Source organism: Garra rufa, chromosome 4 (assembly GCF_049309525.1).
Source record: "Garra rufa chromosome 4, GarRuf1.0, whole genome shotgun sequence".
In the NCBI taxonomy this organism is placed as follows: domain Eukaryota; kingdom Metazoa; phylum Chordata; class Actinopteri; order Cypriniformes; family Cyprinidae; genus Garra; species Garra rufa.
The window spans coordinates 35,659,618-35,674,693 of NC_133364.1; the positions used below are offsets into that span (position 1 = coordinate 35,659,618).

The 15,076-nt window shown below is 38.4% G+C and overlaps 1 protein-coding gene across 1 annotated transcript; it reads left to right on the forward strand.

Annotated features, from left to right (window-relative positions):
• Positions 1 to 3,900: 3,900 nt before the first annotated feature.
• On the forward strand, positions 3,901 to 9,193 carry LOC141333982 (membrane-spanning 4-domains subfamily A member 5-like). Its single transcript, XM_073839135.1, has 8 exons — positions 3,901 to 3,953; positions 5,008 to 5,202; positions 6,037 to 6,147; positions 6,234 to 6,302; positions 7,762 to 7,902; positions 8,354 to 8,470; positions 8,607 to 8,687; positions 8,867 to 9,193. Exons 2-8 carry the CDS (start codon positions 5,035 to 5,037, stop codon positions 8,918 to 8,920), a joined length of 741 nt encoding a protein of 246 aa, XP_073695236.1. The 5' UTR covers positions 3,901 to 3,953; positions 5,008 to 5,034; the 3' UTR covers positions 8,921 to 9,193.
• Positions 9,194 to 15,076: the final 5,883 nt, after the last annotated feature.

Genomic DNA, 15,076 nt, shown 5'->3' on the forward strand with positions numbered 1-15,076 from the left:
CCAATGGCCTTACAAGGTTTAGTGCTGGTGGCGTCGCTTACTGACCCAGGATCAGTGATCCGTAGCAGTTATATTTCTGATTTGAGTTTAAAGCAAAGAAAAAAATATAGCTTTTAGCTTTTGTTGACGCTACCGCGCTACTTGATCAAAAAAAGAGCTTAACTACTGAAAAGCTATTTGATTCAGAAAACAGTTGTAGCCTACTAGTTGTCACTAGTTGTAGCGACGCTACTGCCCAACACTGTAGGCTATGCCCTTGTCTCAGTGCTTCTTACCTTTTCTGTTTTGTCTGTTTTCCAAGTTGTTGTTATACAATAAACAAAGAAACAACATTTCACTTTTTAGTAATTAATATGGCCACTCAGACCACTAAATCTTCAAAATAATATGCTCAACATAGCAACGCCCTGCTGAAAAAAACAGCATGCTTTGGTGTTGTTTTGGTGCTGGGATGCTGGTTGTTATGCTGGTCTTTATTTGGTTAATGCTGGTCCTTTGCTAGTTTTTTCCGCGTTCTTTGCTGCTTTATGCTGGTCTTTATTTGGTTAATGCAACTGCAAGCAAGTAGAAAATACAATATTATTTTAATAATAATAATAATAATAATAATAATAATAATCGCATGAAGAGTCATAATGTACAGCCAGCACCAAATAGACAAAACGGCAAAACTCAAAAATGTACTGAATTATTAGTGCCAGCATTCAGAATTAAGTAGACATAGTGTGTGTGATGACCCGAAACTGACACAAAGTTTTTTGAAGAAATGTTTGCTCTTTGTAAAATAAAACACCAGTATGTATTATAATGTTTTGTAAAAATATAGACTTTGATTTCCGAACTTACTCTTGTTGAGTACAGGAGAAACAGTGAAGTATGAAGTGATATTTTGGGTAAACTAACCCTTTCATGTTTGTAGAGGCATATTATTTGTATAGGCATGTAGGCTGTACTTAGTTGTTGTTCTGCCTTGTCCTTATAAAGGTGGAGCTCAGATCAAGTGGTATCTGGGAATATTTTTACATCCAGACAAGTATTCATGTGTCTCATCTGTCCCTGTAATTCACAGAACACGCATACATGTGTCTCACCTGTCCCTGTAGCATCCAGACAAGTATGCATGTGTATCATCTGTCCCTGTCATTCACCGGACAAGCATACATGTGTTTCATCTGTCCCTGTAATTCACCGGACAAGCATACATGTGTCTCATCTGTCCCTGTAATTCACAGAACAAGCATAAATGTGTCTCATCTGTCCCTGTAATTCACTGGACAAGCATGCATGTGTCTCATCTCTCCCTGTAATTCACCGGACAAGCATGCATGTGTCTCACCTGTCCCTATAATTCACCGGACAAGCATACATGTGTCTCATCTGTCCCTGTAATTCACAGAACAAGCATGCATGTGTCTCATCTCTCCCTGTAATTCACCGGAGAAGCATGCATGTGTCTCACCTGTCCCTATAATTCACCGGACAAGCATGCATGTGTCTCACCTGTCCCTATAATTCACTGGACAAGCATACATGTGTCTCACCTGTCCCTGTAATTCACAGAACAAGCATACATGTGTCTCACCTGTCCCTGTATTTCACAGAACAAGCATAAATGTGTCTCATCTGTCCCTGTAATTCACCGGACAAGCATGCATGTGTCTCATCTGTCCCTGTAATTCACAGAACAAGCATACATGTGTCTCATCTCTCCCTGTAATTCACCGGAGAAGCATACATGTGTCTCACCTGTCCCTGTAATTCACAGAACAAGCATAAATGTGTCTCATCTGTCCCTGTAATTCACCGGACAAGCATACATGTGTCTCACCTGTCCCTGTAATTCACAGAACAAGCATACATGTGTATCATCTGTCCCTGTAATTCACCGGACAAGCATACATGTGTCTCACCTGTCCCTGTAATTCACAGAACAAGCATAAATGTGTCTCATCTGTCCCTGTAATTCACCGGACAAGCATACATGTGTCTCATCTGTCCCTGTAATTCACAGAACAAGCATGCATGTGTCTCATCTCTCCCTGTAATTCACCGGAGAAGCATGCATGTGTCTCACCTGTCCCTATAATTCACCGGACAAGCATGCATGTGTCTCACCTGTCCCTATAATTCACCGGACAAGCATGCATGTGTCTCACCTGTCCCTATAATTCACCGGACAAGCATGCATGTGTCTCATCTCTCCCTGTAATTCACCGGAGAAGCATACATGTGTCTCACCTGTCCCTGTAATTCACAGAACAAGCATAAATGTGTCTCATCTGTCCCTGTAATTCACCGGACAAGCATACATGTGTCTCACCTGTCCCTGTAATTCACAGAACAAGCATACATGTGTATCATCTGTCCCTGTAATTCACCGGACAAGCATACATGTGTCTCACCTGTCCCTGTAATTCACAGAACAAGCATAAATGTGTCTCATCTGTCCCTGTAATTCACCGGACAAGCATACATGTGTCTCACCTGTCCCTGTAATTCACAGAACAAGCATACATGTGTATCATCTGTCCCTGTAATTCACCGGACAAGCATACATGTGTCTCACCTGTCCCTGTAATTCACAGAACAAGCATACATGTGTATCATCTGTCCCTGTAATTCACCGGACAAGCATACATGTGTCTCACCTGTCCCTGTAATTCACAGAACAAGCATACATGTGTATCATCTGTCCCTGTAATTCACCGGACAAGCATACATGTGTCTCACCTGTCCCTGTAATTCACAGAACAATCATAAATGTGTCTCATCTGTCCCTGTAATTCACCGGACAAGCATACATGTGTCTCATCTGTCCCTGTAATTCACAGAACAAGCATGCATGTGTCTCATCTCTCCCTGTAATTCACCGGAGAAGCATGCATGTGTCTCACCTGTCCCTATAATTCACCGGACAAGCATGCATGTGTCTCACCTGTCCCTATAATTCACCGGACAAGCATGCATGTGTCTCACCTGTCCCTATAATTCACCGGACAAGCATGCATGTGTCTCATCTGTCCCTGTAATTCACCGGACAAGCATGCATGTGTTTCACCTGTCTCTGTAATTCACCTGAAAAGATTCAGTTACTTCTGATTCATGTGCTCAATACTACATTTACGAGGTAGCTGTTGTGTTAATTGGCTTTTTATCCAATACAAATGCTCATGAATTTATCAACAGTACTAATAGACAAATGAAATAGATAACTCATGTTTAGTTACTATATTTACATGTTTTTATTTACATTAATCTAAAGCAGTGTTGACAGTGAGTTCTCCATAAGAACACATAACGTCCATTACTCACTCAGATGTCTGTTTCATGATGTGATGTGCTCATTTAATTCTCTTAGAACATTTTACTGTCAGTTGTTAAATAGACATTCAGTAATAAACTTCAAGATGTATGTGGTACAGTATATGGTACGTAATAAGACACATTTTACAGTGAAATCACAGATATACAGTTGCTGGTCATATAGATAGAATTTCTTATCATATTATTTTAATGTAGGCTATTGTCTAGCATACTGGCTGGCATTGTACTGGTTTAAGTTTTGGTTTTGTTTTGCTGTGAAAACTTACCACAGACAACGATCTACCATTTCTGGCTTCAAAGGCAGCGTAAACCTTAATTTCCTGTCTTTGCAGCTTTCTTCCCTTTCCGCACTGTCTCTGCATGGGAGAGGTGGGTTTCTGACAAGTTCTTATTAATCTAATGTTATCTTTACTTTTTAAATCACTTTAAAACTTAGTTTTCCTGTTTAAATAATATCTATAACTTAATTTTTCATGCATGATTCGTTATTTTCATGATTTCGTTTTAATTGAGGTTGTGGTTTAATTTTGATGTCTCGTGGATGCATGTGCTAAATGCGTTGCAATTTCCTTGAACAGAAAGAACAAAAAGGGTGAAAACACACTGCTTAAAAAAATCAGTATTATCAGGTATGCCATTTTGTCACTTGTTGAATTGATTTTATTGTTTGAAAGTTGTATTACTTTTTTATCTTCCCTTTCCACATGGGAGATAAGAACAAAAAGGTGATATCAGATTAAAGAAGAGTCGAACTGTTACTTGATGTCCATCTGGTTACTCGTTTACGAGAGAAAGAGAACACAATGCAGACAACACCGGTTAAACATGCAATTCTACAATTAAAAGACTCATTATAGCCTGATGTATAGAGTATATGACAATACATAAAAAAACACATATGCAAATTTATTTTTGTTTTTTTCTAAATGCAAAAAAAGTTATTATTTTTTTTTTTAATAATTTCAGGCTAATGAAGTAGAAATTCTTTCTAAACCGATTAGAGTGCAAATAACACATCTTCCTGTTATGTGACAGGATGTAATTGCGCAAGGTTTTTCCTAGGCAGAAAAAAAAGTATAACCTCATCCTTGTTGAGCTTTTTTTTTTCAGTAGAACAGTAGACCTATAAAAGATTTTTTGTTAAAATCACAGTCACATATACAGTGCTACGTTATTTAGGATTCTTTGATTCTGTGAAGAGCTCTATTAAAGTCTTCATGAGCTACAGCCTCTCTTTTCATCTCCTCATCCCTCATCTTTATTCTCATCCTAAACTCTACATCTCTCTTGGCTTCTTTCTCTTTTCTTCTCTCTCTCTCTTCAAACTTTCTCTGTTTCCTCCAGCTCTAAATCATTACAGGTTAAAGGCAACACGATTACATTAAGGGAAATTTCAAGTCAAGTTTTAAATAGGACAAATATCGAAACTGGTTATTTTTGAACGCGATGCTATTGGTCTAATAGGATTCAATTATCTATGCTAAGTTATGCTAAAAGTGATATCGCCAGAACAGGAGAACAGGAGTTGGAGAATGAGCCTATTTCCAAAAAAAGTGGAGTGTTCCCTTATCTACATAAGTATACACTGACTCAAAATTGTCAAAAAGTACCAGCTGTTTCCTGTATTATGAGCTGTTTCATAATCATATTGTTCATGTTTTGATTCAATATGGTTTTGCACAGGTACAGCTTTGAGATTCAGAAACCAGAATGTCAAGCACAGTCATACCCGTCAACCCACATGTCATCCAGTATCAGCCACCAACACAAACGACGATGGCAAATACTGCTGTGCCTGTTTATGTCCAACAGATGGCGGGAGTTTCACCTCTTCAAGGACTTCAGGCATTTCTGAAAGGCCAACCAAAAACCCTTGGGGTGAGAAATGTCTCATAAACCATTTTCTGCATGTGTATCTCTGCGGGATAAACACATAAACAAAGCATACACAATTTTTATTAAAGAATGTGACTTACTGCCTTGGCGAAAGTGCAGAAAGAAACCAGACTTGTCGGTCGTGTATTTTGTAACAATTACTCTACTGGAGACAAGTTGAAACAAACCCAAATGCAGTTTATTACAATCCAATACAAACAAATACAAAAACAAAGACTTGACTTGAGTTTACTTTTAACAACAGCAGGGTTACAAACATTCAATAAACGACCAAAGCACAGAAAATATATCATATACAGTATATATATATATATATATATATATATATATATATATATAATCATATGTCTGTTCCCTTTCATATTTCAAGTGTTGAACAGTGGAACATTTTTCAATAAATTTTTTAAATATGGTAAACGCACTCTGACTCATATAACACTTGTGCTCGAAAAGAACATGGGCAATGTTCTTAGGATCTCATAATTCAGTGGAGAATTAATAGAAATTATATTAAGAACATGTGAGAATAACCATCTGTTCTCGTAATACTCCTCTTATGTGTTTGTTTACACTGGTTTTCGAAACAGCGTCACCTCTCTCATCATTTTGTGCAACAGCAGCTGCTACAGACACATGATGTAATGCTCAAATCAGGACGGCCGTGTTTTCACTTTGCGCAACTACATTGGTTAGATTTGTCGGATATTTTTCTAGTACAATCATAAGTCCAGCAGGAAATAAATGTATATTGTAAATTTTATGTTGTTTCACTATATCACATACTCAGACTTTCTGCATTCTTTTTGTCCCTCACAGACGGTCCAGATAATGATCGGTGTGCTGACTCTCCTGTTTGGCATTGTGTCTACAGTTTACGCACAGTCCATCTTTGTCTTTAGTGGTATTCCTTACTGGGGATCTATCATCGTAAGAAACAATTATACAAATAGTCTTTTCTAAGACAATCTACCTATTCCAACCTATTCTAAATTTTTGTCTTTCTCTCTTCTCAGTACATTACCGCTGGCGCACTCTGCATTTCTGCAGAAAATAACATTAATTCCCCCTCCCGTTTGTGTCTGGTATGTACAAAGAAGTTATTACTTGTAAGGGTCCAAGTACTGTGCTGGACGTACAGAAATAGTGTTCTGTTGTGTTTGGGCACAACTGATTTGCCCTTCAGCCCAAAACCGGTCACCCACTGAAGCTAAGCAGGGTTAAGCCTGGTCAGTATCTGGATGAGAGACCTCCTGGGAAAACAAGAATGCTGCTGGAAGAGGTGCTGGTGAGGCTAGATAGAAAAGATGTGTTTTTAGCCGTTTCTTGAAGATGGCTAAGGACTCAGCTGCTCAGATTGAGTTGGGCAGGTCATTCCACCAGGAGGAAACAGTTACTGTAAACGTCAGTAAAAGAGATTTTGTACCTGTTTAGGATTGCACAATAATGCGCCATTAACTTGCAGAATGTAAGCTTCTAGAGGGCATATAAGTCTGAAGTAATGAATTTAGGTAAAGAGGTGCAGAGCCAGTGGTGGTTTTGTAGACAAACATTATTGCCTTGAGTTTTATGCAAGCAGCTACTGGACAGAACAAGAGATTTAACAATGAGTTGTGAAGCATGTTCCGAAAGAAAGGGCCTGATCTTCTTGATAATAAATAAAGCAAATCTGCAGGACTGGGCACTTTTAGCAATGTGCTCTGACGAAGTCAGCTGATCATCAATAACAAGTCCAAGGTTTCTAGTTGATTTTGAAGGAGTTATGGTTGATGTGCCTGTCTGGATGGTGAAATTGTGATGAAGTGATGGGTTTGCTGGAACCACCAGCAGTTAAGTCGAAGGTGATTGTCCTTCATCCAGCAAGAAATGTCTGTTAGACAAGCTGAGATGCGAGCAGCTATCGTCGGATCATGAGGATGGGATGAGAGGTAGAGTTGAGTGTTGTCAGCATAGCAGTGAAATGAAAAGCCATGTTTCTGAATGACAGAACCTAGTGATGCCATGTAGACAGAGAACAGAAGTGGTCCAAGAACTGAGCCCTGAGGCACCCCAGTAGTTAGATGTTACGACTTGAATACCTCACCTCTCCAAGAAACCTTGAAGGATCCACTCAAACCACTGTAGTGTGGTTCCCTAGATGCCCTTTGCCAATAGAGTTGAGAGGAGGATCTGGTGGTTAACTGTGTCAAAGGCAGCGGACAGATCCAGCAAGATAGGTATAGAAGATTTGGAATCAGCTCTTGTCCAGGAGGTTGAGAGGTTGAAAGGCTGAGACTTGGTTGAACACAGCTTGTTCACGTGTTTTTGCAATGAAAGGAAACCGGTCTGCAGTTTTCTAATAGAGATGGGTTAAGGGTGGGTTTCTTTAGTAGAATGGTTATACAAGCTTGTTTAAATGTGAAGGGATGTGTTATTGATGTGAGTGTAGTAAATGATGTGTAATGATGTGATCAGTAGCATATACTTTTCTATCTACATTAACACAATGTTTCGAAGTTTTCGCTAATTTATTAATCTGTTTTATGTTTTGTTTTCTGCTTGTAGGCGAACGCTTCACTTGGAATGAACATCTTCAGTACTATAACCGCAGGCATTGCCATTATTTTACTTTCACTGGATTTGGTTATATTTCCATACAGTTACTGCAGCGGTTATAACTGTTATTATTTACAGGAACAGTTTGAGGTTTGTCATCAACTTTTATAATTCACTAGGAATGCCCCGAAATTGCATTTTTGGTTTTTGGTCAAAAGAGAAAAATGGCTGAAAATACAAGCCAAACTATTAACATTTGTTCAGTAATTACTGACAACCACGCTTTCAGTTTGACAACAGAACTAAGATGATAAAAGCTATTCTTCACAACTGAGTTTGTTTGTCAAATTTATATCCCAAATGTTTTGCAAGTGTATGGTAATTCACAGATCAAGCACCCAAATGGTTATTAATCTGTATTATGGAAGCTTCAGTTATAGAGTCATTTTAGCATTATGAAAAGGACAGTTATTTTTGTGGCTATCATTACTTCAATTGTAAGAGTTTCCCTTTCAGGAACAAAATTATTCAATCACACAACATGATTTACTAAGGTTTGCACCAGATCAATTTAATGTGTTAATGTTGATTTTTCTCTCAGACTCTCTACAAGGGAATCAGAGGTGTGTTGTTGGTTTTCACCTTGCTTCAGTTTTTCATCTCCATCTGTCTGTCAGCATTTGCCTGTAAAGGCAACGACTGCTGTTATCTTTCTCAGGTGAGTAATGAGTCAAATCAGGGATTTCTGAACTTCTCTACTTAACATTGTATTTCATATTGGTCAGATATTTATCATTAAAACACCTTTTCTTGTAGAACTCAGTTCTTACGCATCCCTAAATATTTTTCCAAAGGTGCAGTTCGTCCAGCAGGTTTTACCACCACAGTCCTCTGATTTCAGGCCCATTCATGTCCAGGATCTTAACAGCTCAGAGGTAAGAGAAACTTGTAACCCCAGATTAGTTGGACTTTGAGTAAAATGGTATAAAATAAAACATTTTTTTATTTAGTGTTGAGAGCCCATGTATTGGAAGTGTGGGTGCAATGATTCTTACATAATTATGAATAAATAAGCAATCAAGCTGATCATACAGTGTTTTTTTTAATCTTGCAGATACCTTTGGCCAGCAGCTCTTCCATTCAACACCAGCCAAATAAATATGAATAAGTTCCTTATGAAACAAACAAGAAAATATTTGATATACAGTATTAATTTCACTTTATTGTTTGCTTCGTTACACATTTCATATCTTGTATAAAAGAAAAGTGCACTGAAAAAATGTAAGTTTTGTTAAAGCTTTTTTAAAGTTTTAAAGACATAATAAGATATAGAGGCAAATGTACAGCATGCAAACATCCAATGTTCTCTGTTGACTTTGTATTGCAGGAAGCTGACTCCTTGACATTTTCTGAATTATTAATAAAAAAAAAGCTGCTTTGAGTCAAGGTGTACAGTAAACAATCTAAAGAACACAACTACATTTTTATAAGCTGTCGAGCCATAAAAATGAGTGTTAAGGACACAAATAGTTGTGGATGTCAGGGTATTTCATTATTCATTTCAGTGTGTATTTGGCTTAAGAGCAAGAGTGTTTTATAATGAATGCTGGTGTTTTCAATTACTCTAAAAAATAGAATTTGTTATACAAGGGTTGGGGTCAATTCAGGAATAAACTCAACAATTCCAATTCAAAGAAGGAAATGGAATCAGAATTGGAATTCAACAACAATTACAGGAAACAGATTTGGAATTGAATTGGAATTACAGGAAGTGGAATTCAATGCAGGGAAATTCCTCTGAATTCCGTTTATTGCTGTTTCTGAGCATTTATTTGTGATTGCATTTAGAGACATACATTTGAACTTTATTTATGATGCTTTACAAATACCAAGTAATGTATGAAATAGAGTTGATCAAATGCAAATAAATAAAAATGAGAACTGTACATTATGAATTAATAATTGAATGACAGTGGTGATACGTTTCTGGATGTACTATACATTCAATATATGATTACCACATAATATATGTCTCAACTCACAAAATAATGAGTCATGTTCATTCATGTATTTCATTCACTTTTTATTGCATCGAATTATCATCATTTCCTGAAATTTTGCATGTGAAATGATCATGCTTAGCATACTAAACATACAGTCCTTTGAATTACTTTTATATGTTTGTTGTTTATGTGATTTACAATGTTTAATGTACTATAAACTATTAAGCAAATCAAGTCTAATTATTTTATTCAGCAACTCGTGGAATTTATTTGATTTCAATTCTGTTTCCTGACATTCCAATTCCATTTCCTGTCAGCTGCATGCAATTCCAATTCCATTCCAGGAAGTGAATTGGAATTTACCATTCATTCTCAATTCAATTCATGAATGGCCCCAACCCTGCTCGTTACACACAAACCATTGTCCTATGTAAATTGTACCATTGAAGTCTATTAGATGTTTTTAAGATGTTTATGAATTAAAATGCATGTAAATCTGACATCTTACAGACGTCTGCCAGACATTTGTACACAGCAGATGTAACGTTCTCTGTAGGTAATACAAATAAAACCGAAATATAACCTGAAGGGAACGTTCTGGGAAGGTTCTTTTTAGATTATAAAATTAAACCAAAAAAATAACCAGCAGGGAATGTACCCTGCAGGTTATTAAAAAGAGAACCTACAGGGAATGTTCAAAGGTTGGTCTCATTTGGTTCCCACAAAAATAACCAAATAGGAACCATATGGGGACGTTAGGGGAACGTTCTGTGTTTGTTGGGTATAGACAGTGAGTTTATTGCTCTTAAATATTTGATAATTAGGCTACACCTAAGTGTTGCATGGTGTGGTAATGCAGGTTACAAAAACACACAGCATTCAGTGAAATGTCAGAAAGATCTTACATTCTGAGATTTTCTGAAAAACTAGAAGATGTTGAAAGCCGAAGTAGAAGTTCCCTCTCAAGGTAACTCGGACCCCATCCTCTAAGGGGCGCTAGGGGAACGCCATTGTGTCTGAAGAATTCATATAAAAACGACAATAAAATGTCCCTTCCTTTTTACACTTTTTCCTTTTCCGGAAGTATTGTATGTATTTTCTCCTCTGTCTTCTTACATTTGCACATCCATTTCCACAATTGTGACAGAGTTGGTCTTTGTAAAAACACTCATTTTGGATATGGTTGGACTTTCCACATCTGTAACATTTCTCCTTGGGCAATTCTGATGAAAGAGACATGGCATTTACTTTCAATGAATTACTCGGGTGCTGTGATGCCCTAGATACAGCCTCCATTGACATCGCTATATCCACAGCCTTTTGATACGTGAGAGCCGACACGGTCAACAGTTTCCTTTGTATTGACTCACTACTCAGGCCACACACAAATCTGTCTTGTAACGCGTCATTTAAATTGTCACCAAACTCACAGTGCTCCGCCAACTTCTTTAACACCACTACATTTTGTGCGACACTTTCCCCTCTGCTGGATTCTGTTTGTGAAATTTGAACCTCTCCGCAATCACAATGGGCCTCGGGGTAAAATGCGCCTGCAGTGTGTCTACAATTTCTTAACTGGTGCAATAAGGCTATGTAAGAGTCCGTAAGTGGGCCCGCCTCTCCATTCATTCGATTGGACAATGTAAAAAACGCGAATGACGTCGGGCGTATTTACGCACAGAGCTGCTTTTTTTTTCAACTTCAGGTGCTCAGAGCGCTTCTGCAAAAACGCAAGGCGCAGCAGGCGGCGAAAACGCGCAGAACGCTCACTGCCAACAGAAAACCATTCAAAAAAGGCGCCTCTCACTGCAAAAACAAGTTCGGTGTGATCGCGGCCTGACACTCTTTTCTCTTCACTAATGTTACTTAGTACATTGCTCTCTCGTCTCGTCGAACGCGACGACCTGTCCAATGATCGTAGCCATCCTTTCCTCTTGACTGACAGCTTGAAATTGGCAGTGGGATCTTTTTACTCGTCACCAAATTATGTTATGTTTGCATCGGTATGCTCTAATAACATGCATTATTATTGGTTTCGTTGCACTAAAGACATGAGCCAATCACAGCCATTTGGTGTCAGAATGGACCAATCACAGCCATTTAGCGTTAGGTTGGACCAATCACAGTAGGGATGGTGCTTGTAATTTGAGTGTTTACATGCAAATCGAAACTAAATGTTTACGTTTGTCCTGTGAGGTGATCATAGCCGTAATTTAGGGGTGGGACATTCCCACTCCCCACCACACACATTTACAAAAGAAGAAAGTTAAGCCACTGGATAAGACCCCATTTCTCAACATTGGAAGACAAAAATAACAACTTATTTATTGGCATGATGCTTTCATTTAAATGTTACAATATTGTTTGTGTTTGGAGTTAACAGTGAGGTCAGGGCCAATTTATGAATAGCTATAAACTGTATTTTATATACATTTCACAAACAGTTAATTTAATATTTACATTTGACATTATTTACTGACAGTGAGCGAAAACGGGCCGAAATATTTGCGCTATCACAGAGAGTTTGTGAGTTAAGGGAGTTTAACACATGACTATGTATCATAGTCTACCACTGAAATTATCTGAGCAGTTCAATAAATGTTCTAAAAATAGTTTAAATAAATGTCCCACTTTTTCAATAACGTGCATTCATTGCATGGAAGGGGCAACCACATAATATAAGCGTCTAAAATACATGTAGGCTATACAGTTCATGCTGTTAATGCTGAATGGAAACTGAAAGTAAAGTGCTTGTGCGATAAAACTATTCACTAAACTTTTTTGGTCAAATTTCACTGTTTTGAATGGAAAGCAGGGATGTCATTTACGTGATTCATGTAATTCAAAGTTGATTATGATGACAGTGGCATTTTTCTGTTTTGCGTTTTCAACAATACAACTGAAATTAATTGGGTGCATATTTTAAAATAAAAATATGATTAGCTATTTTACAAAATATCTCATTCTTGTTCTTTTACTGGTTTTCTTCTTTTAATTTACGCCCCTGGATAAATCGATTTAAATACTTTATTTGTTTAGTTTCTATTCAAGTTCAAAATTGGCAAAAATACAGCATGCAAACATGCATTACATATACAGTATAATATTGGGTTGCTAATAGCAATGGATTAAAACTCCATCATTGGTTTTATATTCAAACAGTCATTAGTTTGGATGAGAAGAAATTGGTCAGTAAAAACTCCAAAAAGTCAATAAGAATTATTACGTCCGCTAGGGGTAAGACGCAATAAAAATAGACTCTCATCAAGCCGTCAGACCAAACACACGAAAACAACATTAATTGATTATTTGATTTATTTAAAAGATGAGAAAAAACATTTAGTTTAGTGGTTCTTATAGACTTCAGAGAGACCCAAGGCCCAAAACAACAAACAAAATCAAACTAAAAATAAATCACACTAAATAACCTTCAAAAGAAGATAAGAAAAATAAATTACAAAAACCTTACCTAACTACACTTACAAAAACATAAAGAACGAATTCAAACAAAAGAGCAGGTCTCTCCTACAAAGACCACATAATTGGAACATAAGTAAAGGATGAACAATGATCTTTGGTCTGGCGGCTGACGGAGTCTGGAACAGCGCGACCGGCCCGAAGTCACACCCGCTCCTTCTGGATAAGCGGAAGAGGCGTTTTAAAAGGACCGCCGATTGACGTCCAATAACCGCTGATAGGCGGTGCCACAACTGGCAAATCAGCGGCGATCTAACAAAAAACAAGAATGAATAAGAAAAACATAACAAATACAGAATACAACAACATAAAAACACATAACGTAACACCCCCACCGCTAAAAATCAACCCCCGGTTGATTACATCCTACATTACACGAGATAGAGCGTCCGCCAAAACATTATCTTTTCCTTTTTTATAACAAATTTCCAAGTTGAATTCTTGGATAATTAGTGCCCAACGCATTATGCGTTGATTCGAATTTCGCATGCGGGACAGAAAAACCAGTGGGTTATGATCTGTAAAGATCACTACAGGAAGTGAACTTGACCCCACATACACCTCAAAATACTGTAGGGCAAACAGCAACGCCAAAGCCTCTTTTTCAATCGTGCTGTAGTTTAACTGAGGTTTTGAGAACTTTCTCGAAAAATAACAAACGGGATGGTCAATTCCGTACACATCCTCTTGCAGAAGGACCGCACCAGCTCCAGTAGAGCTAGCATCCACGTCGAGTTTGAACGGCAGAGAGAAATTGGGAGCAGACAGTATTGGCGTGCTACACAGAAGAGCTTTAGCGGACTCAAAGGCTGTCTGACATTCGTCAGACCATACGTAATCTTGATTCTGGCGGAGCAAGTTAGTTAAGGGCAACACCACATCAGAGAAGTTTTTGCAGAAACCTCGATAGTATCCAGCCATACCAAGGAAACGTCTCAACTGCCGTCGCGTACTTGGAACCGGAAACTGTTCGATAGCTTGCACTTTGGCTGCCACAGGACGAACTTCACCTTGGCCCACCTGTTTGCCTAAGTAAGTTACAGTTGCTCTTCCAAATTCACATTTTGCCAGATTTAAAGTAAGCGAAGCAGCATGTAAACGGTCAAATACGACCCCAAGCGAGTTCATGTGTTCACCCCATTCAGAGGAGTAAATTACGATATCGTCCAAATATGCGTCACAGTTAGGAATGCCCGCCAACACTTTGTTCATTAAACGTTGAAAAGAAGATGGCGCGTTCCGTAAGCCGAACCCCATGACAGTATATTGAAGTAGGTCGTCAGGAGTAACAAACGCTGATATTTCAGCTGCACGGGGAGTTAATGGCACTTGCCAATAGCCCTTGAGTAAATCAAGCTTCGTAACGAAAGCAGCAGCCCCCACTCGGTCAACACAGTCCTCCATACGAGGCAACGGGAAAGAGTCAGGCTTCGTTATCGAATTGACCTTCCTGTAGTCAGTGCAGAAACGAGCCGATCCATCGCTCTTCGGGACTATAAGGCAAGGCGAACTCCAGGAGCTGGTACTTGGCACAGCCAATCCGTTCTCAAGCAGATATTCGACTTCGTGCTGCATAACCTGACGCTTCGTCGGGTTCACTCGATAAGGATGTTGCTTGATCGGTGGATGATCCCCTACATCAATATCATGGTACATAACAGTTGTTCTAGAAGGCACATCAGAGAACAAAGACAAATAGGACTGAATAAGACCAGAAATATCCTCACGACAGCTTTCAGACAGATATGACAGATATGACTTCAAATCTTTAAGGATTTCTGAATTTTGCAATCTGGCACCAGCAACAGAGGCATTCCGGATTGTCAGGCCATCGATACCTGGGT